We start from the raw sequence: 27,618 nt of genomic DNA, 5'->3' as shown, positions 1-27,618 counted from the left end.
GCAATACAAGACAGATGACCCATGGGAAATGCACTCATTCATGGAGATAGTCTAGAGATAGAAGTGACCTTTGAGACCATTCCAATCTAACCTCTTTACTGATGATGATAGGAAGTCAAAAGGGGTTGTGACTAAGTTAATGTTGCTCAGAGAGGAGGGGAACTGAATTCAGGTCTTCTAACTCCAAATCCAAATGATTTAGATTGCAATCTGTATTGTACTGTGTTGCCTCCTTCCTTATTCAATAATGTATTTATAAAGCACCTACTTCTATTTAAGGCACTGTAAGATAAAGTTATCTCAAGGAAAAATCACATTTAATAGTATACAATAATCACAATTCTGAAATTTTGATTTTGTCTGCTGCTACCTTACCTAATTTGAAAAACTATTGCCAGGTGCCTGTATTTGTCATAACACTTTTACCTAGGACCTCCCATCTCTGTCATAAAACTTTTAATTGCCCTTCAGATTTCCAATTGTAACTTTATATTCCTATTATTTTTAATTTGTATTTTCAAAATGTTATTTCCCAAACATTAAATGGTTTTACCTGAGTAATATTCTATGCCACAAGAAATCAATATTCTAATTTGAAAATCAATGCCAAGTCTTTTTTCTGAATGTTTTCTTTCTTTTTTTTTTTAAACCCTTACCTTCCATCTTGGAATCAATACTGTGTATTGGTTCCAAGGCAGAAGAGTTTGGTAAGGGTAGGCAATGGGGGTCAAGTGACTTGCCCAGGGTCACACAGCTGGGAAGTGTCTAAGGCCAGATTTGAACCTAGGACCTCTCATCTCTAGGCCTGGCTCTCAGTCCACTGAGCTACCCAGCTGCCCCCTCTGAATGTTTTCTATCATATCCATGAGATTTTTCCTTCTTTCTAGGATTCTTATTTGCTTTCTTCTAGATTTTTTTGTTGTTGCTTATTACATCATTAAAACAATTCTTATCATGTTGCTCTAGTTCTGCTTTGTCTTCTGTGTTATTTGGCACCTCTCCACAGCATTGCAAATATCTTAGCTCACAATGTGCACTACAATACTTCTCTTTCAACCAAGCTTGTGTTAGCGTCTCAGTTCTCTGGGAGTTCCCTTTTTGTTTGTTAGCAAAATGTACACAACAGCATGACTTATGGACCTTAAAATTTCGTTGTGAAACAATGGTTTTGAAAACTAATGTTCATGTCCACAAAATAATATTTAAAGAATATAAAATGCTATTTTAAAAACATCATTTTTCACCATCCATTTGTACTATGCATTTAAATGGGTCTAGGCAATAAATCTGTTCTTAAAAATCACATGACAGCTTACATAATGTTTGATAGATAAATTTTATGTCAATATCTTAGCTCACATGTAATTAAATAGACCCTGCTTTAGCATCTAACAATAATACTGATTTGACGAATCATAATACACTTCAGGTTATACTCTGAACCACATTGTTTTATAGATACAGATATATGTATATATATACACACAGATGTGTACACATATGCATATATTTGGTATTGTCAAAAATTATACAAGCCTGTTACAGAGAAATAGCATGATTAAAAACTAATATCTGCCCCATGTCTTCTCCAAAGTTATATAATAAACACACTAGTATTTGCTCTCCAAGCATTGTGCTTTTATAGAATAACAATATTTAGAACTGGTTTCTTTATTTTGATTAGTTTTATTAATATACAGTGGTTTAGCTAAAAATCTTTTAAAAATCAGTTTCAAAACTATATGATTTTAAAGACAAAAAAATCATTTTCCTTTGGCTAATTAGATGATAATGTTATTAAAGTCCATTTATAAGCAATATGTTACCAAATTAAAGTAGTTTGGAATTTAGAATATTTTTGATTTGACAAATTTGAATATTAAAGATATAATATCAGTATCATTTTAAAATTTGTATCTTAGAACTGGTTGGTTTATCCCCTTTGATCTCTCAAGTGTAATAAAGTAATTTGTTTCTTTATTCAGTGTATTTTTAAAATGAAATTCACTCCGGTGTCACTTTTTTCACTTCTTTTGGCTTTTTCAGTGTATGGTCTCAAGCCTACATGTAAATTATAAGGTTAGATTTAATTCAATCAATCTACCTAATAATCTGATATCCTTGTCAACTTCAGAATCTGGACTTCATTAATGATAAGAACAATAATTAAGTCACTGCTATATTGACAGAACAGTTACAAATAAAGTGACTAGTTTCTCAGAACTGATTTCCTTTTTTAAAAATAAAAAAAAAGTCAAGGATATCCATTCATGTTCTAGTTAAAATTTCACAAGATAATTCTTAAGGAAAAACACATGGAAAATAGTGAAATCATCATCTTATTGATATGGAACTATGAGTTTAATAAGTCATTGAAGGGATAACATTGTGCTTTTTAAGTCTATGTTTAAAAGTAATTTTAATTATAGCTAAGGAAAAAACTAAAAAGAATTTCTATTAATAACAGTAAAAATAACAGTAAAAATGATAAGTATATGCTTAATGATTCTAAACAAAGGTACTAAAAAAGGTAAAAAGGCCATAAAATATGCTTTTCCCCAACAATTCATTTTATAAAATCAAATTCTAATATATCATATTCCTTGCTTTGGTGTTTTGTTTGCTGTCAAGTTAATACTCTTACAGTAGAAATCACTTATGTTCTTTTCAGATGCTTGGCATTATAATGAGATCGCATATCTTTTCGTAAATTAAACTTTGCTCCACATATTCCACATGTGTATAGATGAACATCCATGTGCTGTTCCAACTGTTCATTATTTGGAAATATCTGAAAGCAGACCTGGCATATAGTCTCCCCGGAAGATAAGTGAGAAATCATATGCCGTACGTGGTCATGTTTTCGGAAGTTTCCTTGATCACAAATGGAACAGACATACCTGGCCATGCCTTTGTGCATGTCATTATGAAGTCGCAACTGGCGTTCTCTTAAAAACTGTTTTCCACAGGTCTGACAGACAAATTGTTTTTCCTTAGTATGGACTGTATAGTGTTCCCTTAAGTGACAACGCTGATAAAATCCCTTTCCACAAAGATTGCAGAAGTGTTTTCTTCTATGATCTCTTTCATTCTCTTCTATAATGGCATTCTTAAACATGTCTTGGTCTAGGCAACTGGACATATGCTCAACCACTAAGTTTTCATTTTCAAAACGCTGACCACAATTAGGACATCGAAAAGGACACGCAGAATGTTTATATAATTGCTTTTGGGGGAGACTATTAATTTGGAAATGATTGTCCCTGAAATCATCTAACATTTCAACAAACATGTCTCTTATTTCAGACTGCTCATCAGGATTTTCTTCCATGTCCATTTTTTCTTCACTGTTTCCTAACCCATTTACTGTCAAGTCTTGGGGTTCTCCACATCTTTGTGCATGTTCTTGAAGTTGCCTACCTTTGACTAATATTTGACCACATTTCCCACAAGCACAGATATTTTCTATGTGTTTTGATAAATAATGAGATGACAGATCTTCTTCAGTTATAGTTTGTCCACACAGTTCGCATGATGCACCTTCAGTATCTCCTTGTACAGGACTATCCTTGTTAGGGTGTCTTGCATTTTCCAAACTGTTTCTTTCATCTGTGTTCACAGACATCCGAGGTTTTAAAAGTTTCCTAGCATTTTTCTTCATGTTGACCTCTTCCTCGATGTAATACCTATAAAATGGCTCTTCAGGTTCATCTTCTAATTCATCATTGTCAGTGGATTCATTGCAATCTTTATCAGAAACTTTAATAACATTGAAGTCTTTGAATTCATCCTTAGGATGATCTTCTGGCTCCATCTTGATGATGATTCTTTTTCTCTCGGCAGCTCTACTCTTTTCTTCACCAGCTATTTCAGACTCTATTGTACTGCTTTTTCTGTTTCCAGTGGCTGATGATGAATCACTGGTGGTTTGGGTTGTGTCCCCTCTATATTTGTCTATTTGTGCAGAAAATGGTTTGGAAGAATCCTTTTCACAAGAGTCAGTTTTGGTATTATTGTCTTTTCCATCTCTAACATCTATTATCCTGTGATATGCCCTTGTGTTTTGATATGAATGTCTATTAGTGCAGGTTAACACATGCTCATCTAATAACTTTTCACAGCTAAAACCAAATCCGCAGCTGTCGCAGGTAAAGCTCCTTCCAAAGCGCCGCGACACACGATCCTTTGGGTTGGATAATTTGGACACAGAGCTTTTCTTACAAACATCAAATAACTGTTCTGGAAAGCTGCCTAACTGTAAAGATTCTTCATCAGGCTCTTTATTTTGTGATGTATTGACAGTTGAACTTGGCTCTACACACCACCTGTTTGCATCACTGCCATTTCTTGCTATGGTGTCATCATACATTCGTACTCCAAATATCATTTTGTTATTGTGATTGCTGGAAGCAGAAGACGAACATTTTGAACTAGAACAGTCTGCATCCTGTATGTCTTCTAAACAGTCAGGAACATTGTATAGCTGTAAGTAGTTCATTGCCACCTTAAACTGCTCAAAATTGGCAGGAGCTGTCATAATTTTTCCTAAATACATAAATTGCAAAATTAGATCAAAGCATTCAGCACTAATTTTCATGTTGCTAAGATTCAGTTGAGCAGTAGTGTGCTGATGGTTCATGAAAAACATCCTAAAATAAGAGCTGCAAGCAGCTAGAACTGCTTTGTGTGCTTGAAAGTAAATGTCATCAATTGCAATACAACAGTCACAGAGAAAACCCCATTCCCTTTGGTTGTTTAGCTGCTGAAGGACGTAGCTGCTGTGGCTGGGCCTTGCCATCTTCTACTTTAATTATGGACCTACAAAAAAAAAGATATTGAGATCAGAAAATGTAACAGGAAAAAAAACTATAAAAGTATAATTTTAATGAAAATTGGACTAATTTGACTTTTTTATTATAATCAAATTAGAAATATCTCATCCTAAATAAAAGAATGTGACATACTTTAGAAACTGCTTAGATAATGAAGACTATCCCCTTATTTGTTTCAGATACTAAGATTTGTTTCAGGTTTTGTATATATAAGAAATGTGTATAGAACCTCCATGCCCACACCCTAAAAACCAATGTTATTTGGACTTTATTAGAAATATATGGGGAAAATAAAAATACATTTTAGAAGAATTAAAAAAGACCAGAAAAGACATTTGCTTCTGAAGGTTAAAAAGACCACAAAGTGAAAATAACAGTAATTTAAATAAACGAAGTGACCCAAAGTAAATGGTTAGTTAGTTGTCCCAAGCAGATAGTATGGTTTTGACTGTTATAGTTTGGTGCCATTTCCCCCACAAATGAACAAAGTTTGATTCTCTGAAGGAATGTATTATGTATATACTCTTCAAAGATAAAGAAGCAAGGCTTCTGGAAGAAGATGGCTAATCTTGGAGATAGGAGGTAGCTTTAGTGCAGATTTGATTTTAAATGAAGAGGAAAATTCCCAAAGTTTCAGAGACTTTCATTCTTATGCAAACCTATAAAGTTAAGATATAATTTTTGGTTTCAAGTCAAATTGTATTTTTTATTTTATTTTTTTGTGTTTTTATTGAAAATTTTTATTTAATTCATTTAGAAAAATTTTCCATGGTTACATGATTCAAGTTCTTTCCCATCCCCCCACCCCCTCCCATAGCTGACTCGCAATTCCACCGATTTTTACATGTGTCACTGATCAAGACCTATTTCCCTAGTATTGATATTTGCACTAGGATGATCATTTAGAGTCTATATCCCCAATCATATCCCCATTGACCCTTGAGATCAAGCAGTTGTTTTTCTTCTGTTTCTATCAAGTCAAAATTTAATTTGCATTATCTAAAATGTCTGAACCTACTACATTCAACTTAAACAGTCTTTATTAAAAAAAAGTCACATGAACAATAGTTCAAACTAGGTACAACCATAATTTTTCAAGTTTACTTTCTCACTAAAACTTCAATTGACTTAATTTTGCAGTATTTTAACCTATTTCAGACCTTGGCCAACTTGCTAAAAATTATGTCAAAATGTCATTTCTGAATAAAGGTATAATTTATAGGTATTTTGCCAGTTAGGGACAATGAACATCCTGAGTGCTCCAGTGGTACCTTCAAAATGTAAAAAGGGTTACAGGAAAACTTCCAGTATCGTTAAGTATAGACTCTCTTTGTGAGAACAAGGATCACACAAGATAGCAGGCTACTGAGGGGCTGTTCTCTACATCAGCGGGATAACAGATGCACTTACGTATTAAAATATTCTTAATAAGGTTCAAACCTAAGGCCAATTTATAACAAATTGATATCAGAGTATAGTAGCTTTCAGGTACAATATATTCCAGGCTTGAAAAGATATTTAAAAGCTCATCCTGGTGATACACACCTATAATCTCTCTGTTGCTAAGAATTCTGAAGCTAGTTGAATCATTTGAGTCTGAATTCTGAGAAGTAATGGGTGAAAAATTATCAAGTGTCAATATTAAATCTGGCACCAATAGGATGAGCCCTTGTTAGCAGGGGCTGGACAGAGTCCATTTAAAGAGGGGTAAATGGGCCCAGGTTGAAAACAGAACTGGCCAAAGCACTAAGATGGTTAGCCCACGAGTGGCCACGGGCACTTACTACTGGTAGAGATAGGGAGATGCAGTCTCTAAAACAAACAAAAAAGTCAACCACACATTTAAAGCTCTAATGTTCCCCCTCTTAGATGAAAGTTTGGTTTTTTTTTTAAGGGAAATAAATTAATGTTAAAACATTAAAAATATGATACAGATGGTAGGCTAGTGTAATAAGTATACCTGTAATAACCTTCACATTTAAATAAAAAAAAAGTAATTAAAAAAACCCATATCTTCTGTCTTAGAATCAATACTATGTATCACTTCTAAGGCAGAAAGGCAGTCAGAGCTAGGCAATGGGGGTTAAGTGACTTACCCAGGGTCACCCAACACGGATATGTCTGAGGCTACATTGGACCTCTTGTCTCTAAACCTGGTTCTCTATCCACTGAGCCACCTAGCTGACACCTTACCCCTCTCTCCCCCATGTGATTTTTAATGTTAACCTAAAGTCCACTTTAGAAATAACTATAATCTAGCTTTGTGTAAATGTGTTAAGTAATTCTCAACCTACTTTTATGAGCAATAAGCAACTTTGTAGCTGACAACTGATTACAAAAGGCATGTAATTTCAAAAAGCATTCAGTACCAACTAGCACTTAATTAGAAGTTGTAGGAGGATACAAAAAAGTAACATGGCTGGCAAACCTCAGATGAGGTAGCAAACATCACAAGAAGAAAAGAATGCAAGTAGGAAAAAATAGTTCAGAGCTTAAAATGTTGAACGACTGCTTTTGGAAGGGCTGAGATAGAATAATCATGCTATTTGATCCTAAGGAATTTTTTATTCTATAAAGTTTATCAACCTAATCAACAACCACTAGGGTAAGTACTGGAGATAAATACAAAAACTAAAGTCTATTTTCAAGGAGACAATATGTACATATATCAGTATTTACATAATACAAGGTAAGGAAGGGCATTAATAGCTGTTGGAAATCAGAAGAAGCCTTTATGTAAGAAGTGCCACATGAGCTGAACTTTGAAGGAAACTAGATATTCCAAGAAGCATAGATGAAGAGAAAATATTCCTCATTTTGAAAAACTCCATAACCCCATTCAAATCCATCCAAGGCCTTAATATGATTGTGGTTATTTAGATTATAAATATGTATGCTACATTATTTTATGTGCAAGATTGATTTATATTTGGACACAATTGTAATAAATTATTCACTTTATATGGTGCATTGTGTAAAGAATCATAATTTTAAAAGTCCTTAGACTCAACAGAAGTTACCTTGATGACATGTAAAATATCATAATGATATCAATACATTTGCCTTAGACTAATATTATTCAACATTTTCCTAAGCCTTATAAATAACTTCTTCAGGCAGGTCAACTATGATTTTTTCTTAGACTGGGTCTCAAGATGTCCACTGTGGATTTTAAAATATACAATAACTCAAGTATTATATTTATAAGATTTATTAATAACAACTAAAATAAAACTTCCACCTAACTCAGCCACAAGGAAGAAGAGAGGGAGGAGTCACAGAAAACTTAATACAATCACTTAAATGCAAAGACACAGGAAAAGGATTCTGGGTAATGCAGAAAGGCATTTTGGGTAATGTAGTTTTAGGGGTTCAAGAATTTCTTAACTATACACCACATTGATCTGTTTACATAGTTAGATCACATAAGATAATATTCAAAGCTAGTACAGAGCTTTAAGATTTGTCAAATGATGCATGTACTTTCTTTTATTTCCTTCTCTTGGGATTGATACCAAGTAAAAATTTCAAGGTAGAAGAGCACTAAGGACTAGGCAATTGTGGTTAAGTGACTTGTCTGGGATCACACAGCTGGGAAGTGTCTGAGACCAAATTTGAACCCAGGACCTCCTGTCTCCAGGCCTGGTTCTCTATCCATTGAACCACCTAGCTGTGCGGATGCATGTGCTTTCTCATTTGATTCCAATAACAACCTTGTGGGGTGGTACTACTACTATAAGAGGGACTTGGCTAATAAATGTCAGAGGTATTACTGGAACACAGGTCTTTCCTAACTCCAAGTAAACTGCCCCTTCTACTTGTCTCAAACCCCAAGTTCTTAAAGTCTGCAACTGAATACATTTTTCCTTTATCATAGAACAGACCTACTACATTCTAACTATTTATCCCATAGATATTATGAGAGAAATTCATGCTTTATGTAGGGATTGGATTATGTGACCCTTAAAGTCTCTTTTAATTCTGAGAGTTTAAAAGCTGGACCTTGGAAATCATGTGTTTCAAATACTTTCATTTTACAAGTAATGTGGACCAAAAGTGAGTTCTCCACAGTTACCTCGAAGTGCCTGGTGTAGCTAGTATTTAATGGATGTCCTCTGATTCCAAATCTCCTGCCTTTTCGACTACACCATGCTGGGTGGCATTTAACCCATGCTAGGTCAAAAGGAGTGGAACCTCTTGTTTCCAGGCATTTCCTCTTTAGTCAGAGAGCCTAATGGAATATTTTTCCTTTGGGTTTCTTCTCTGAGTTTAAACATGTATTTGTATTTGTTTACATCTCCAAAAACTAAGTATTATTCAAGTACTTGCGGCAGCTAGTGCATGGGGACCCAGAAGGACTTGATTTCCCAAAATATACTTCCTAGTTGTGTGACCCTACATAAGTCACTTAATCTCTTTATGCCTCAAGGATCCATTGACAGAAAGGTGATCCACTGGAGAAAAAAAAAATAGCAAATCACTCTATTATCTTTAAAAACACCATGTCCATGGAACAATAATGATTCAAATTTAAAAGCCTTCTTGTGATAGGAATTTGATTTGTTAAAACTTTTTTATCTTAAATTTTTGTAATAAATTTTCTCCCTTGTGAATATTTTGCCTAAATACTGGGGGGTGGGGGGTGGAGTTTTGAGAACCTGGAAAGCTAATAAGCAAGATTTTGTGCTCTTTGAATCCTAATTTTTATATGTATGACATCTACATTTCTATTAATGTCACAATTGTAACTGATAAAAACTCCATCCCACCCAATAGTTCCTAAATCCCTATTCAATTCCTCTCTGAGCCTTAGGTAGATAACTGAAGGTTCTAGTAAAAGTACTCTGTAAATCATAAATTATAAATTTGAGTTGTTGCAGTAATTCTTAAGGCCCTTTCTCATTGTACTCCCAAATTTAGGTATTATAAAAACAACTGTCATTTTGGGAGAATGCACATCTACGTGAACTGACGCAAACTGTGCTTGTGTATGTGTGGGGTATTTTTACTTACTAAAATCTTTCTTTGATATTTTACTCTTATATGGAGGTGCCTCTGGGGGCTCTAAGTATATAGGTGTGCAGAGGAAAAGTACTGACAGGGCCCTACTGAGCTGGAATGTGTGGGCCTGGATTACGGAAATTTATTAAAATATCTCCAAGGTGAGGAAGGATTCACTCTACAGTGACCTAGAAGTATCTTTAATGGAAGGAGTATACTTCAATGCAAAGAGTGCTGGATTTGAAGTTCAAAGACCTACATTCAAATTCCAGTTCTGCGATGTACTGCCGCCCTGCGTAATCTTGGACAAGTCACCCCATCCTACTGTACTGGTGCTTCAGTTTCCTCTTTTGCAAAAATGAGGGAGTTAAGAGATGACATCTAATGTTCTCTAGCTTATGATCCTATGATGAAAATACAGATTGTTTGCAGTAAATATAGTATTTCCATCCTTCTCCTGTTCTTGTGCTTTTGTCATTCAGGACATCTATTTGAACAAAAACTATGTCTGGGTTATTGGTATTAGTATGGTATATTATTTTGGTATTATATGGTATATTAATTTATTAATTAATTTGTTAAATATTATTAAATATTAATTTAAAGATAATGCAGTACAAATTGTATATAGGGAGCTGGCAGATCTGGTCTCACAAAGACTATTTTGAATATTGTTTTACTATTAACTGAACTTTTATATCGATTATACTTTTTAATTAGAGCAATGCTATTATTGAATAAATTCCTGTCAGACTTAAGTGTTATTACCTCTTGATAGTAACTTTTATAAAAATTCATTTTATTAAACAAATTTTACCCAAATTCAAATTTAATAAGCCAGTTTTTACCTCAAGTACTTTTTAAAAAAGTATAGATCACACCCAACAAATTATCAAAAGACTACAGACTTTATGTTGTAATCAAGTTTCTTGAAAAGTTCAAAATAAAAGTGCTTTATACTCTAACTATTTCTGTTTACATGAATAAAATATGAGAAGTTACTTTAGTTCAGTTCACAGTACCAATTACCTTACTAGCAAAACTGGTTTGCTAGAGACAGAGAAGCAATGGAGCTAAAGCTGAACACATAAACATCAAAATTCCGTTCAAAGCACTCATTGTTTCTTGTGTCTAGATAGGCAACTATCCACGCATGCTGAGGAGTCCCCCTGGTGGCTATGTGAACACTTTCCCTGGCAGTTTTCCAAGAAGGCAGCTTAAATTAAAATAAGATCATTTTTAAACTAAAGTTTACACACACATATATATTTATAGAATTTTAAGCCTGGAAAATATTTAAGAGATCATCTAGTCCAACCTTCCCATTTAAAAAATAAAGAAGAAAAAGGTAAAAGAATTTGCCACAGTCACAGCACAGTTAGTGGGTAAGTCTGGGACTCCTAATTTCCAATGGTTTTTGTACAGTATTTGTACTATTCATCAAACTTGAAGAGACTTATGGTTTCATTAATGATGTCAGTGGGAATATTGCAGAATTTGCAGTTAAGAGTATCTGGATTAAAAACCCAAATCTGCTTGCCAATCTGACTCTGGGCAAGTCAATTAACCTGTCTGGGCCTTGGATCTTTTGCATATAAAATCATGACTGCGGGGCAGCTGGGTGGCTCAATGGATTGAGAGCCAGGCCTAGAGATGGGAGGTCCTAAATTCAAATTTGACTTCAGACACTTCCCAGCTATGTGACCCTGGGCAAGTCACTTAGCCCCCATTGCCTAGCCCTACATACACAGTATTGATTCCAGGACGGAAGGTAAGGGTTTAAAAATAAAAATAAATCAAATCAAATCATGACTGAGAGGATTCTTTCTAGTTCTAAATTTTATGATTCCTTCTTACTATCTCACCCCATATAGTCCTTGTCTATGTTTTTCCATTAAGTAGAAGCCTTCCTCTTATTCTTTCAACATGGTGGGGTTACCTCTTAGGCTGTGCATTTATTATTTCACATTTTTGTACTTCTTCCATGTACCTGTCCTGAATCATGTCTTTCATGCCACTTTTTGCACGGTCATTGTTAGCAGCAACTACACCCTAATTATGTCTATTAACCAGTTTTCCATGGATCTTTTTGCATTGTATGCAATTTGGATTACAATCAGACATCAAGAGACTGGTGGTGTGAAAATGTCCAAAATACTATCTCTCTACTTTTTAGGTTCATTTTAGGTTCATCTGCTTAGCCTGTCTAGAAAATAAATATTGATGAACTCAACAGGCTAGCTACACCTCACCCATACAAGCCACTATATTTTTCATCCACTTTGTTTCTGCTGTGAGAGATGAAACCTCTCTGGTATTGTAGTGGATTTAACTGAGGGACTTTTGTAGTGTTCTAGGGTGTGATGCCACTAAAACAACTGATTTTCATTTCATTTTACAAGCCTTTCTGTTGACCATTTTCAAAATCCAGTCTAACTTTTCAGAGTTGAGATGACTTAAAAAATGTTTATTACTTGCTACTCACCTCCTACCTCACACTAGTCAATACCCTCCAGGTGTGATTCTGCTCTAGTCAGATCACATCTGGAAGACCATATTTAAGCTTAGGTTTCCATGTTTTGGGAAGGACATCAATAAGCCAGAGTATACAGGGATGGTAAATCTATTGAAGGAAATGAGAACGTTTAGAAGAAAAGGCCCAAGGAAAGGGGGAATCAGCTGTAATATATATAGATATGTTATAGAGAAATTGCTTTTTAAGGCAGGAGTTAAACTACATGGCCACTGAGGTCCTTGGTACCTTGGGAATTCTGAGGATTAAGGTTTATATAATATATATGTCTAAAATGACCAAAATCAGAATTGGGAAGGTATCTCTGAAGTCAATTAGTATAATCCATGGCAGAATTGGAATCTCTTCTACAACACTGCCAACAAAGTCACCCAGCTTCTGCATGAAGATTTCCAGTGTGAGTAAATCTACAACCTCCTGGTAAGTCCATTCTATCCGTCCTCTATCTGCTGAGCCACCCAGCTGGCCTGGCCCCTTTTAACTTTTAATGGGTTTATCTTGAGTTCCCATGTTCTCAGCTGAAAACATTTTGAAATGTCCCTTGTATGTTATCTAAATAGAGAGTAGGTGAGAGATTAATATCTTCAGGTTTTTGGAGTAGAAACAATAGAAGGCAATAAAGTGCCAAAATTACTGTAGAGATTGGGGGAGTTGAAATATCAAAGATAAGAAATTGGAGGTGATGACATAAATAGCTACAAAGAGGAATTCTATAATAACATTTTCCTACATTAATCATTTCTACAGATATTATTTCAGAAATGTTTATCTGAATTTTTTATCACGTTTCTCCTTTTCTAGATTAAGCCTTTTAATATAAATACCCCACCCCCATTAATAAAAACACCTGACAGGGTATGACATTTTGTCCTAGTGATGCTTCTTTTCTGTTAGGAGAGAGGGTGTGCTTCATTATCTATTACTGGGGTCTTTATCAGTTTTTAACAAAAGGTTCTCAGACTTTGGCTTTTAACGATCTTTTTTTTTTTACATGCCAGAACTTTTATTCAAATACAAAAATCAGTTTTGTTAACCATCTGTACAATAGTCCTCAGAACATTAAATGAAAAAAAAGAATAATAGCAGGATATCAATTTGACCTGGGATTTCTATGTCAACCTCATTGAAAAGGAAAAAAGAATGAGAATAGATATATAATAACAATCAAATAATAATATTTGAAAGAAGAGAATAAGAGAGTAGTAGTAGTAATAATATAATAAAATTAATAATAATGAGAGCAGCTAGGCCTGGAGATAGGAGGTCCTGGGTTCAAATCTGATCCCTTCCCTAGTTGTGTGACCCTAGGCAAACCAGTTAAATCCCATCCCTAGTTCTTTTTTTTTTTTTAATTTTATAGTGTTTTATTTGATCATTTCCATGCATTTTTCATTAAAGACAAAGATCATTTTCTTTTCCTCCCTCCCACCCCCCGTGGCCGACGTGTGATTCCACTGGTATCATATGTTTAACGATCTTTTTATTTACTTTTTTTTGTAACCAAAGTGTATAACTATGAAACTCATAAAACTACCTCAGTTAACTCTCTTTTCTTGCTCTGCATCAGCTTGAGAAGTGTGGCAGAGAGCACAGAGAGCTGGCTCTGAAGCAGCTGGGTGGTGCTGTTAGGGAAAGTCAGGAAGGCCAGATCAAACCCAGTTTCAGACACTTATTAGTTGGGTGACCCTGGGCAAGTCACTGATTTGTCTCAGTTTTCTCACTGCAAAATAGGGATAATGATCTCCCAAGGTTATTGTGAACAATGTGAAATAAGATATTTGTAAAGTACTTGACACAATGCCTGGCACAAAAGAGGAGCTATATATTATTATTCAGTCATTTGTGACCCCATTTGGTTTTTTGGGCAAAGACCTTGGAGTAGTGTGCAATTTCCTCCTTCAGCTCATTTTACAGATCAGGAAACTGAGGCAAACAGGGTTAAGTGACTTTGCCAGGGTCACAAAACTAGTGTCTGAGGTCATATTTGAACTTATGAAAATGAGTCTTCCTGAATCCAAGTCTAGTGTGCTATATCCACTGTATCACCTAACTACCCAGGTCCTACCTCTGACATATACTAGCTGGGTGATCCTGGGCAAGTCACTTAACTTCTCACTGCTTTATGTATTTCCCCAATAATGTGTATAGTTATGAGTGATCTATTTTAAGAATGTGAACAAACTAATGTGTGCCCAGAGACTGGAACCATCTATAGAGCAGTCAAAAGAACTGGGGATGGGACAGGTAGGTAGCACAGTGGATAAAGCACCAGGCTTGGTGTAGAAAAGGTTCTGAGCTGCCTTAGAGGGATTGTCTTCATCTGCAAGTCTGGTTCCCATCTTTAGAAGTTCCTTCGGTTGACTCAGTGAGCCCAAGCTTTTCCCAATTCCTTATTTGTCATTTCTTACTACACTTACTACATAATATTCCATTCCATTCTTACTCCGTAGTGGGTTGTTTTTCCCCCAGCCATTCCCCAATCAGTGGGCATCTGCCAGTTCTTTGTTATCACAAAGAGACTCTAATAGTGGGATTGCTGGCCTTTAGATAGTTTTGATCACTTTTCTAGAATAACTCCCAAACTATAACCAGAAGCTGGATCACACCTGAATCGCTGAAGCGATCATCACCTCCCTCCCCCCCCCCAACCCCTCCAACACGGGCTGTTCCAGCTTCTGTCAGTTTTACTAATTTTCACGGTATGTGATAATCTCTTGATTAATCCTCAACAGGCAATACAATATGGCTTTGAATTCTGTCTCCCAGCTCTCAGTCTAAGAATGGTTTTGTGTAAAAACAAACATTAGGGTGGCTTCCCCTACTACTACATAAGGGGATTTTTCTGTAGTAGGTTATTTAGTAATACAAATAGCAACCCTATAATTTATCTGTTTTTGGAGCAGTTTTTTTCTTATAGGGTATAACCTAGCTACTTGCATTGTAGGACAGACAGCAGAGAAAGATTTACACAAGGTGTTAATACTAGCCAAAAAAAAAAAGACTGGGCAACCCTAAAAATAGTGTTAATCCCACTGTATATTTTGGCCTGGACAGACCACCACTGGAAAAATGTGTATAGTTAAGAGTGATCTATTTTAAGAAGAATATGAACAAACTAATGTGTGCCCAGAGACTGGAACCATCTATAGAGCAGTCAAAAGAACTGGGGATGGGACAGGTAGGTAGCACAGTGGATAAAGCACCAGGCTTGGAGTCAGGATGATTTGAGTTCAAATTGCTGAGAGAAGGCAAGGGTTTAAAATTTTTTTTTTATTTTTAAAAGAATTGGGTTGTTGAGCTTGAAGAAGAAACTTATTGGGTCATTAAGTATCTTAAAGGCTATTGTGTGGAAGAGGAATTATATTTGTTCTAAAAGCTCCCAGAGGGCAGAAATAGGACCAATAATTAGAAGCTGCAGGGTCAGATTTTTTCCTTGTTGTCAAGATTTTTTAACAATCAAAGGCTGTCCAGAAGTGGAACAGACTGCATCGGTGTCATTTTATTAGCTGTCTTCTAGCAGAGGCTGGATAACCACTGATCAATTATGTAACTGCAATTCTTGGTCAGTATATGTTGGACTAGATGGTCTCTGAAAGTATTTTCCAAATTTTAGATGTTGGTATGAAAATTATTCAACTCCCAATTCTATGTTTGAGGTAATTCAACTGAAGTCCTTCTGAGTTTCAATGGAGTTTTAGAAACATATTCTGTTATATATTTCTATGCTTAGTTTTATATCAGTGTGTATGTACATCACAGATTTAGCCAGAGCAGAGGTTCTTAACCTAGGTCCAATGAAGTTTTAAAAAATGTTTTAATAATTATATTTCCAACATAATTGATTTTGAAATTTTTTTTTATTTTGGGCAATTAAAAACATTATGAGTAATGCTTTACAGGTTTTTCACCAGACTGCCAAGGAGGTCATGCTACACAAAGAGAGGGTTAGGGATCCCTGAATTAGAGAGATACTGTCTATTTTTTTTTATGCATGTATCCCAATACTTTATAAGAGCAGTGAAAAGGCTATCCATACTTTATAGATGAGGAAACTGAGGCTGAGGAAAGTTAGGTGATAACTATGAGGTCCTTGCCCCCTTCCCTACCTCCATAATCTCCCATGTAGTTTGAGAGCTTCATTTTTAACACAGATCTATTTTGTGTCCCCATGCTAAGTGTCTGAGGCATGATGTAAACTCAAGTCCTTTTGACTCTAAAGGATATGCTCTACACACTTGCCAACACTGCCTCTAGTGCAGTCAACAAGCATTGAGCTCATTTTGTGCCAGACACAGTAGGGAATAATTCACCATTTAAACTGTGTGGTTGTACAAGAGAAATGAACTCTGCCCAGAATTAAATGAGAGAATGGTTTGGAACTTATTTAGGAAATTGTACAGTACTTTTCATGATTTTAAGCTTCTTCCTGCCACCAAAATCCATTTTTTGGAAGTAAAATATTTTCCTGGTGATACTCTATGTTTGCAAATAATATTACAACCCTCCAAAAGTGTTTATTAGTTGGCCCAAAGGGCCTGCAAAGTAAGTGTAAGGGTGCAGTAGATCACCATGATAACTTAAAAACAAACAAAAAAGGCATAAAAGACTTTTATCAAGGGCATAAATGAGTGGAAAGGAAAGTGGAGTGATCATGCAGCTCCTGGGAGGACTAACCTATAGCTAGCCCATGAAGTATTAAAAGACAAAGACGACAGCCTTTTTTGCATCAGGCAGATTCTTTTCACAAGATTTATAGAAGGATATGAACAAGATTAGTAGAGAATGAGAAGATAGGAAATGAGTTGTGATGTTCAAGAATGGAAGGGATACCCACACTAATAAGTGGCTGATCACTGATTTCCATCTCTGGTCTAGCTATATGATTAGAGAAATTGTATCAGGCTCTGAGTTCGACAATATAGAATATTCCTTAATCATAAAATTCATTTGTAAGAAAGCCATCTAGGTCTGAGAAACAACCTCAGACCTTTTAGATTTCCAAGCCAGCCTACCACCAAGTATATGGAGAGTAAGAGATATACACTCATATATACACACACAACGCACACATGGATTTGTTTATACGCATACATGTATCTTGGACACTGAAACTGCACAGAGAGCTGGGCCCAGAGTTACACAGGAAATGGAGAGTGGACTAGTGGGAAACGGGGCAATGCTTATAATATTTCTTCCTGAAACAAAGATCTTTTTTTAAAAATAGCATTATTCTTGGGGGCAGCTGGGTAGCCCAGTGGTTTGAGAGCCAGGCCTAGAGACAGGAGGTCCTTGGTTCAAATCTGGCCTCAGACACTTCCCAGCTGTGTGACCCTGGGTAAGTCACTTAACCCTTATTGCCTAGCCCTTACCACTCTTATGCCTTGGAGTCAAGGGCTTAAAAAATAAATAGCAATATTCTTCTGTCAATGCCGTATAGTTGTAAGTCACGGAATACAAAAATTTCAGAAGGATTAAAGTTATTGGTGACCCAGAAGGCAATGGAAGGGCACACGGCGGATAGCTACAGGCAACAGTGGACTCAGGAGGAGGAGGAGGTCATTAGAAAATGAGATGCCTGGAAAGGCTGGCCATGTACGGAGAGGCTGGGATCACTGATGATCCACTTTTATCTAGGTAATGTCAAGAGTCAGGACAAAAGAACCACAGTCTGTTTGGCGGCCCAAGATTCCCTCCCTTGGAGTATTTGGGGAAGGACGGGGGCAGCCAAAGATGGATTTGAATCTGTGCTATGAGTCTTCAGGAGAAAAGGTCAAGGATGCATCAAATATAGACAAAGAGGCTACGGGAGCGGGGTTGGGAGAGGGCAGGGAAAGAACACGAATATTGTAACCATGGAAAAAAATTCTAAATTAATTAAATAAATTTTTCAAAAAATATATGTAGATGAAGAGTCAGCTCTGTAGTGCAACAGAGCGCTGTACTTGAGTCAGAAAGACTCAGTATCAGATACTAACTCTGTGACACTGGGCAAGCCATTTTGCCTGAGTTTCCTAACATGTAAAATGAGGATATTACCACTCCCCTTACCAGGATCATCATAAGTACAAAATGAGATAATGTTTGGTAAATTACTTTGCAATCCTTAAGACTCTACATAAATGTTGGCTATTATTATTTAGAGTAGTTATACTTCAGGCTGAATATTCATTCCAAAAAATGTTGCCTTAGTAGGAAAAACTTCATGAGTTTTTGTAACTGAAAAGGTCATTGTCAAATACAGAACACGTCAGAGTTACCTTAAAGCATTTCTGTGTTATCTTGTCAGATGGGGAGATCAGGCTCTCCAAGCTACTATTTGAGTCCTACCAGCTGGACAAGACTGACCAGAACTTCTGCTTTGCGGTCATGGCCATTGAGAAAGAAGGGTCTGCTCTGGGTCACTTGCTGAGGCACTGGTGTAGGACTTTTGAGAAGAATTAACAGTAGCAGTAGCATTAATATCACAACACCTTGCTTACCCAGCATCTTTTTAATGCCAAACTTTAACCACTTTGGTCATCTTCTCCCTTGCCTTCCTAAGAGTATACACTGAATGATGTCATGGGAGTTGTTTTTACTTTTTATATTATTTTTAGCCTTTCCTTCTTTTTCAGGTTCTCACTCTATCAATGTTTCTATTATAATTTGCTTCTATAGTCTGTTGGTAGAATGGGTGGGTGGGGGAGCCAAACTTATTATTATATCTACCTAAATCAGAGCAAAAAAAGTTCTTTTAGAGATTCTGATAGGGACCTCTAGTTGTTTTCAAGTGTTTGAACTTTGTGATACATTCTGGATGCAAGGCTTACATATATTTATTTATTTTTAGTAGAGGAGGAAACAGATTATGGTGAAAGTAAATGGCTTTTCCAGAGTTACAGTTAGTGGCTGGTAAAGTCTTAACTTGAATTCTTATTTTCAAATTCCAAACCCTGAGCAAATGTCACTTCATGCTGCCTCTCAGAACCGATTATGGCTCGGTAGTATTTTTGCCCTTCTCTCTGTTCCCCAATCTATGATATTCCATTTCCTGTCTCCACTGCACTGCACTGGTCCCACCCCATGCTTGGGATGTACTTCTTTCTCACCACCATCTCACAGAATTTCCTCATTTCCTGAGAACAATGTATACAAATAACAACAATATTGTAAACAACTCTGATCAATGCAATGACCAACATACTCCCAAATGGAGAGGTGAAGAGCTCAGAGTGAAGAATGAGACACAGACATACAGACACACACCTATTTGTGTGTGTGTTTAACAAGGGGAGGTAAAGTAAGAAGGAGGTAGGAGGGAGAGAAGGCAGAATCTTTTGGGGAAAATAAAGGAACTACCTTCAAAAAACTATCTTCTATATTAAACCTTTCTTGATTTTCCAGCTGCTAATGCCATTTCCACCCTTTAAAAAACCTTACTCTATGTCTTAGAATCAAAACTAAGTATTGGATCTAAGACAGAAAAGTGGTATGGGCTGGGTAATGGGGGTTAAGTGACTTGCCCAGGGTCACACAGCTGGGAAGTATCTGAGGCCACATTTGAACCCAGGACCTACCGTCTCCAGACCTAGCTCTCTATCCATTGAGTCACCTAGTTGCCTCTATGCCTATTCCCTTTAACTCCCATGTATTTAAGCAGGAAGTTAAGGAGCATTTATTAAGCACTGACTGTGCCAGGCACCATGGTAAGTCCTGGGGATACAAAGAAAGGCCACAAAAAGACAATCCCTGCTTTTGAGAATCTCATAATCTAATGGGGGTGCCAACACACAACTATTTTGTTCATACATATATAAATGTGTTCCCTACCCCAAAAGAATGCAATCAACTTGGACAGTGTTTTTTTTTTTTACAGTTGAGTCCTCAGAGCCTAGGAAGGTGAGTAGCATAAAGGAAGGTGTTTAATCATTGCTTGTTAATTGATTGTGGTAGAAAGCACGACTGAGTTGGGAGACTTGTTTTCTGATTGTTTGTAACCATGTGTGACCAAGAGCAATTTATTTTAGTTTCTTTACATCTTAGTTTCTTCATTAAAAAAGCACAAATGACCCCTTCACAAAACGACAGTACATTCTAGCTTTCCCCTCCCTCCATAAAAGGACACAGGAAATATCTCTTTATGTACCTTTGGCCCAGGGGACTTCTAAATGCCCACAATTACTCTGTTCCTATGGACTCAGTCCTGAGAGACATTTCTTCCCTGCTTTTAGAGTGGCTCAGGCTCTCCCCTTTAGCATTCCTCAGTCAGCTAATATTTTAGTTATAATTTTATTGAATTATTCATTTCTACCCCCCCTCCGATTTTGTGGTTACAATGTTTTCTCACATGTGGTTTTTTTCATGTTCAACTCTAGGTTGTAGGACATTTCACAGTATGTGGACCCTAATTAATATTCAATGAAATGAAACAGAAAAGCCCAGAATAAAATATAAATCTATTAACTTAAAGGATCACATAACTAAATTTTTATATCTATTTAAACATAACAACCCACATTATTTTTCTTCTACGAAATCATTATGAGAATAATGAAGGGCCTTCTTCATTATGAGAAAAAGAACAGGCTGCAAACAATATTCTACAGTACACTACCTCTTAACAGTCATACCAGCAGGAACATGCAGAGAAAACAAGATCTTACTCTATTTGTTAACTACTCAGAGATAGACAGCCCATGTAGCTAGTCCATTAGTATATATATCTTGAACAGATGTTGTCGACAAGACAGACCAGGCCCAGAAATGAATAATAAGAAGAGAGCAGGCTGAATTGTATTTGGCAAATGGCAGTGCTTTTAATGACCCTGAACTTCTCTTTGCGAGAAAGACCCATCTTTTAGATATCAATATCCCAGTGATGCCAAATTGCTACAAATCATAGAATAATATAGTCTTCAGTTAGTCACATCAAAAGAACAAGGATAGAAGAGCAGGAGAGGAAAGTACTACGGGTGTGAGAATGCTGTAGCACTGCATATAATGAGGGGAGTTAAGGAGATTGTCAGAGTATAGCCAAAAAGGTCATCATATTTTGAGACTGGTGGTCAGCCCTCAAGATTCAGCAGGATTTCCAGAATATACAACAACAGAGGAAAGTCCCTTTGCACCCTCCTCCCCAGGGGTGGGCGAGGACCAGTCATACAATCTAAGAAGATATGAATGGGTTGTATTCGCCACTGTTCTGGGAAATGCCTACGTTGATGAGATCACAGATTCAGCAAAGTATTAAAGCCTTGTTTCAAGCCCAAAGAAGACCTGATATATACCTGATTGCCTTTCCTGTTGTATATAGAAGAGGAAAGGCAATCAGGTATATATTTTTTCTATCATTTATTTCCATCTTTATTTTCAATTAAGTTTTAACTCCAAATCCTTCTAGAACTCACATATAACAAGTATCTAGTTAAGCAAAATTAAGTACCCAGGACTCATAGCTATTGCTGCTCATATCTTCTCAATCAACAAACATTTATTAAGCTGCTACTGTGACCCAGATGTTATGCTGGGTTTTGAGGATGCAAAGCCAAAAATTAAAAAGCCCCTCCCTTCGAGCAGCTTAAGGATCTATAGGGCAAGACTTACGTGCAGGCTATATATAAAGCAAACACGGTAATTTGGGGGAGGAATGGCATTAAGATCTGGGGCCTGAGCTGTCTTCCAAGATCTTTGTAAGGAGCTGTTAGTCTGCTCTGTTTTTCAGGTGCACTTCATTGATACTCCATCTTCTTGGCCCATCTGTTCACTTTCATTGCTAACTCATAATATACCTCCCCCTAATACTCTGCATCTGTGCAGGTCAGAGGCCAAATGATTGAGTTCCAAGGTTTTCCCCACCACAACATCTCTCCCTTCTCCCACCCAATTCCCACTGCTACTACCCTAGTTATTTACAGGCTCATTCCCAACCAGCTATGCTCAAAGCTGGTCTTTCCACCCCCAATCTGCCTCTATTGCTAATACTAGAATGATCTAGCACAGATCTGCCCATGGTACTCCTCTTTTCCAAAATCTTCAGTCTCCCTACTTAGGTTCCAGGCCCTACACAATCTAACACCTCCTTACCTTTCCAAGCTTTTCTCTTATTATTCTCTTCCCCATATCAGTAGTACCTATCTCATAGAATGGGCGTAAAGATTAAATGAGATGGTAATGTTAATTGTTATTAATATGCTCCAATCTAAATGAATTACACTCTGTTCTTTCCCAGCACCATAATAGGTCACATTTGTATAGGGCTTTCAATTTTACAAAGTATTTTACAGACATCTCATTTAATACAACAACCCAGTGAGATCATGCTACTATTATCACCACTTACAGATGGGGAAACTTGAGGCTGAAAGAGAAATACTTGAAGCATGGGGTCTGAATCTAGGTAGTTCTTCCTGCCCCAATCACTTCCTAGATGTTTCAGTTTTCCTCATCTGTAAAATGAGCTGGAGAAGGAAATGGCAAACCATTCCATTATCTTTGCCAAGAAAACCCAAATGGGATCAAGAAGAGTCAGGCACGACTGAACAACAACCGTGTTCTTCAAGCCCAATATCTGAATACAACACTGCTTCTTATATTTCTTTGCTCACATTATTTCCCTATGTCTGTTAAATTTCTGTCCATCTTTTAAACCCCAATGGAAAAATGTCACCTCTGTTATGAATCATTCCATGACTCCCCCTGGACACCAATGACTGACATTCTCCTCCTGCTACCACAATATCAATTTTATGATGCATTTATCATCTAATATTGTATAGTGTAGTTATGTTTGTTTCATCGTTCTAGGAGATTTTAAACTTCAGGAAGGCAGAGACTACCCTCACCTACATTTTCTGAATGAATAAGACAGATCAGTTAATCTGTAAACTAATAAGTACACTGTACACAGATGACAAATATGAAATTTGCTTACAATTATCCTTCTAGGTAACATTTTGAATCCTATGCAAAATATCTTCATTGTTCTCTTGACATAGCAGAGGTGCTTAACAGAGATTTGACTTGAAATAAGTAATGCTGTACTTTTATGTGACCTATAAAGTCACATTTCTGTTCACTAGTCCAACCCTATTTCAGAGATGAGGACACTACCTTCCAGAAAGGTGCCCAAGGCTAATCAACTGGTAAGTTTCATACCTAATATTTGAACCCTTCTATCCTGAAACTTTTAACTTTAAATACAGTGCTCTTCCCTACCAAATCACCTTGGTTTTTAATAAATAGAATGCTATAGGCCAAAAAGTTCAGTGTATCTAGAAGTCTCATCTGGGTGAGTTACTTATATCCCAATATACAGTTTTGGGTCAGTTCTGCCCTCCTCCCTCTTGAAACTTATCAGTTACTAATCCCCACCTTAAGAATTTTTTCCTCTTAGTACATGATTTCAAGAAACCTTGTAATTATTAGGCTTTCAAGATACCTTGACATGAGGAAGAGAGTGTTGTGGTCATTATGCCTGAATGTTTTGGTCTTCAAAGTAGGCATATCCCCTAATACTAATTACTTGGTGTTATTTTACAAATCAGGTAAGGAGGCGTTAGATTATGTAGGGCTGTAGGGCCTGGAACCTAAGTAGGGAGACTGAAGATTTTGGAAAAGAAGAGTACCATGGGCAGATCTGTGCTAGATCATTCTAGTATTAGCAATAGAGGCAGATTGGGGGTGGAAAGACCAGCTTTGATTACAAAAGACCCCCAATTGTGGTCCCCTCACTAAGTACATGTCACACTGGAAAACAATGTAATTCAGAGGATTTGTTTGTCTAATATTAACTGTGCCTTTTCAATTACCAAATAGAAAATTAGATAAACAATCTCTTTTAGTTATCAGTATAAAATGGTAGGAAAAGAGACCTAGCACTTCCAAAGAGAAAAGTCCTACATAACTGCATCTGCTTCTCCTTCAATTCAAAATAGATAAGGGTGGTGAGAAAAAGGAAGATAGTTTTGGGTTTAAGGACCAAATCTCTCCTAGCCTGGGGGAGGGGAAGGGAACATCAGGAACACTAACATTATTCTAACTTTCTTAATGAAAGTGAAATCAAGACACAAGATAGATTAAGAAGGGAGAATTTATTAGGCACTTTGTGTCAGACATTGTGCTAGGAGGCCCAGAGGGAGAAAAGAGTAAACAAGATCACCTGATGGAGTTTATACTACCATTAGAAATGATGAGACCTATCCATAAATATAATGCAAATCACATTTTGAATAGTACATAAAGGAATATAGGGCTCTGGGGGTAGGATTCTGGCAGTACCAAAATCTACTGAGAATCACAACCTATTATACCATAATGCTTTGCTTCTCAACCTTTGGGAAAGCCCCTTAACCAAAACTGAACACAGCAGTGATGAGGAGTCAGGTCACCTTTGTATTCAAGTTCTGTGGGTAAAATATTTGATTTCCTGCTTTAACATAGTACAAGGCCTCAGTTAAGGTATGATTTCCCTTTCGTGTGTTTCGTGTGGGCAGCCCTTGGACTCCCCACAAAACTATTATGTTAAGAGGGTGGCAAGAGTACTAGCAAAGGTAGTTGAACTAGAAATATGTTCGCCATGATGTCATCGTCTAGGTAAAGAATTCATGTGCTGGTGGACTGAACAAACATGAATGTAAACATAGCACTGAGGTCTGTTACTAACTTTTTATGTTTGACTTTTGGCAAACCACCTATCCCGGGCTTCAGTTTCATCTTCTTATTTAAAAATGAGTAGACTGTCTCCTAACTGGTTACCAAAGAAAAGAGAAAACCAAAATGACAAGTTATGCCAAATCAAGTATTGTAGCCTATGACCTTTCCAGCATTTATGCTGGGGCAGGAGATTTAAAAAACAACTTTAAAGATTCTGAAAACTCGATAGCAGCCCCCAACTTTTGACTTTTTGTCTCAGCTTTCCCCATTTCCTCACAAGTATCTCCATCTTTGGCCCCAAATGACACTGTCCTACTTACACAAAACAATCTAAGTCTGCTATGCTACTAATCCCTGAGGCTGAGGTTATGTCCCAAAGATCTTCCACAGTGGCAACTGAATTCCTAAAAAAATCTCAAGAATATGTCAACTTTGGCTTAAGAAATCGATTCCAAGACACCACAAAACCTTCTGGAACCCACCCAAAGTTAGTCTCTCCCAGACCCAGTCCACACATTGGTGCAAGCTTCCTGCAGTGTAGCATTACACTTCTGACAAACGGATAAGGCTGAGTCAAGTTGCCACGTTTAAGACTCGACCCATGTCATTAAATTATGAATTTACCTATACCATACATTCTAAAACAAAGCACTATTTCAATAATGGGGGTAGGAGGGTTCCCTTCTCATTCTCGGTTCGGAATTCTTTTTTCCCCCTTCGACTGACTGACATTTAGGAGATAATGATGGGAGGGGCAGAAATCGAACCCAAGGCTTAATATTTTGGGCGGTCCCGCGCTAACCATTTTTGTAGTTGGTTGAAAGCGGAAGGTATTTTTTTTTCCAGTTAACACGGTCCAAACTACTAACCCACGCAGTTTCCAATGCACATATAACAGCATGTGGTGCTGCGGGCCGGAGGACGTGGGTGGGTGGCAGCATAGCAAGGAATGCCCACCGTCTGCACGTCTTTCCCCGCCAGCCCAGCAAGAGTCAGTTTGGGCTTCGGGACATTTCCTCCTCCCCCAACCCTCGCGTTCCCCCTAACCCGTGGCGGGGCGAGGAGCGGGCTCCGAACACGTCAATCAAACTGAACCCTAAGGCCTCCCGCCAAGAAAGCAAATAAAAGAGAAATAAAGAAAAGAAGTAATTTCGGAATTCGTTCGCACAGAGGCCAGCGGGCTCGGGCTCCTCGGCTAGTATGGGCGCAGCCCTCCCGGCCCCGGAGGCCCAAAGGGAAGACTGGTGGCGCCCGGGTCCCAGTCCCAACGCCGGCCGCGCGTCCTCGCGCTCCTCCCGGGCCCTCGCCCTCGGCCAGGCCAAAGCTGCGCCGCAAAGTTGTGCGAACGTCCCGTCCCGTCAGTCCCTCCCCTCCCCCCTTCTCTTGGCTGGAATCTACTCACCGGCCACCGCAGGACCTGGGGCTGCGGGGGGTGGGGGAGGCTCAGTGGACTTTTAAGGTAAAACTGCGCGTGGCGGAGCGGAGAAAGGGCGAAGGGGCAAAAAAGAAAATAAAGCCTCGGAAGCAGTGACGAAGGCACCCTGGGCTCCAGCTGCTCCCCGAGCTCAGATCCTGCTCTGCCAGGGACTGCGCTGCAACAAAGGACTTCCGCTGCCGCACAGCCGCGCCTGCTGTACCGCACTGAGCCGGCCCCGCTTACGCGGCGACTCAGGGTCTGCCCACCCGTTCGCTGGCGGCTGCGGCGGCGGCGGCGTCCGCCAGCTTTCCCCTCCCTCCCTTCCTCCCCTCCCGCCCACCCACTCCCTCCTCAGTCACTCGTTCGCTCGTTCCTAAGGGCACTCGCGGCAGCTTGTGGGGCTGCAACAAGTTTCTGCGTCGGGCCTGACACTATCCGTACTGGAAGGGTTTTCACAAACTTCTAGCAGGGGTGGGAAGGATAACCCCCGGGATTCTCCCTTAGAGGATTTTTTTTTTTTAAGGCTGCATAGGGGAATTAGGCTGGGGTTCCCAACTCCCTCGGGGTCCGGATGCTGTTTTTTTCCCCCACCCCCGGGTCCCACACGTTAAAGATTTCTGACGTGTGAGGTTCAAATAGGAGGACTTTTCTCGGCATCTCCGATTCAATAGCGCTGGCGCTGTATAAGTATTTCTAATTCGGTTGGAGCCGGGTCTCAAAGACTCTAGTCTTAAATTCTAGTTCTTCTGACAATCCCCATCTCTTTTGGCTTCGACAGCCTGTTGAACCGGGGCAACTCAACCCTTTCGTGCTCCACCCTGACCAACATTGCTCTGGAGTCGAGATATATCAAGGCTCTGAGTCTCCTTAGTAAGAGACTCCACCCCCGAACCCCAATTCTTCTCTTAACCAGGAGCTCTGCATAGTTGGTCTTCACCGACCCCTTTATCTCCGCAGGGAAACTAGTGCTTTTTATTACACTATTATTAATAAAAGTAAAGGAAAAGGGCCACTACGTGCGTACGCTCGTTAAGCGTGTAACCCGCCAGCCTACAAATACCCCAACCCGATCCCTATATTTTGGGACCGGCCAAAGCTAAGCAAAGCAAATAAAAGCTGAACCTGGCCAGTCCGTCCACCTGCGCGCGTACGGTACGCACGCATGCCCTCATTTTCGAGTCCCTCATTTCCCCCACTGCCACCAC

The 27,618-nt window shown here is 38.1% G+C and overlaps 1 protein-coding gene across 2 annotated transcripts; it reads right to left on the bottom strand.

Moving 5' to 3' along the window:
- Positions 1-1,317: 1,317 nt before the first annotated feature.
- Positions 1,318-27,602, bottom strand: ZBTB1 (zinc finger and BTB domain containing 1). 2 transcript variants are annotated; one of them, XM_056810880.1, is made up of 2 exons: positions 27,536-27,602; positions 1,318-4,818 (listed from the first exon to the last, which is right to left on the bottom strand). In XM_056810880.1, the coding sequence occupies exon 2, from the start codon at positions 4,796-4,798 to the stop codon at positions 2,657-2,659; it is 2,142 nt and encodes a 713-aa protein (XP_056666858.1). In that variant the 5' UTR covers positions 4,799-4,818; positions 27,536-27,602; the 3' UTR covers positions 1,318-2,656. The 2 variants fall into 2 exon arrangements, with proteins under 2 accessions (XP_056666858.1, XP_001369529.1); XM_001369492.4 differs by lacking the exon at positions 27,536-27,602 and adding an exon at positions 26,399-26,734.
- Positions 27,603-27,618: the final 16 nt, after the last annotated feature.

This window comes from Monodelphis domestica, chromosome 1, assembly GCF_027887165.1.
Source record: "Monodelphis domestica isolate mMonDom1 chromosome 1, mMonDom1.pri, whole genome shotgun sequence".
Lineage (NCBI taxonomy): Eukaryota > Metazoa > Chordata > Mammalia > Didelphimorphia > Didelphidae > Monodelphis > Monodelphis domestica.
This window is presented reverse-complemented; position numbering and strand designations above follow the sequence as displayed.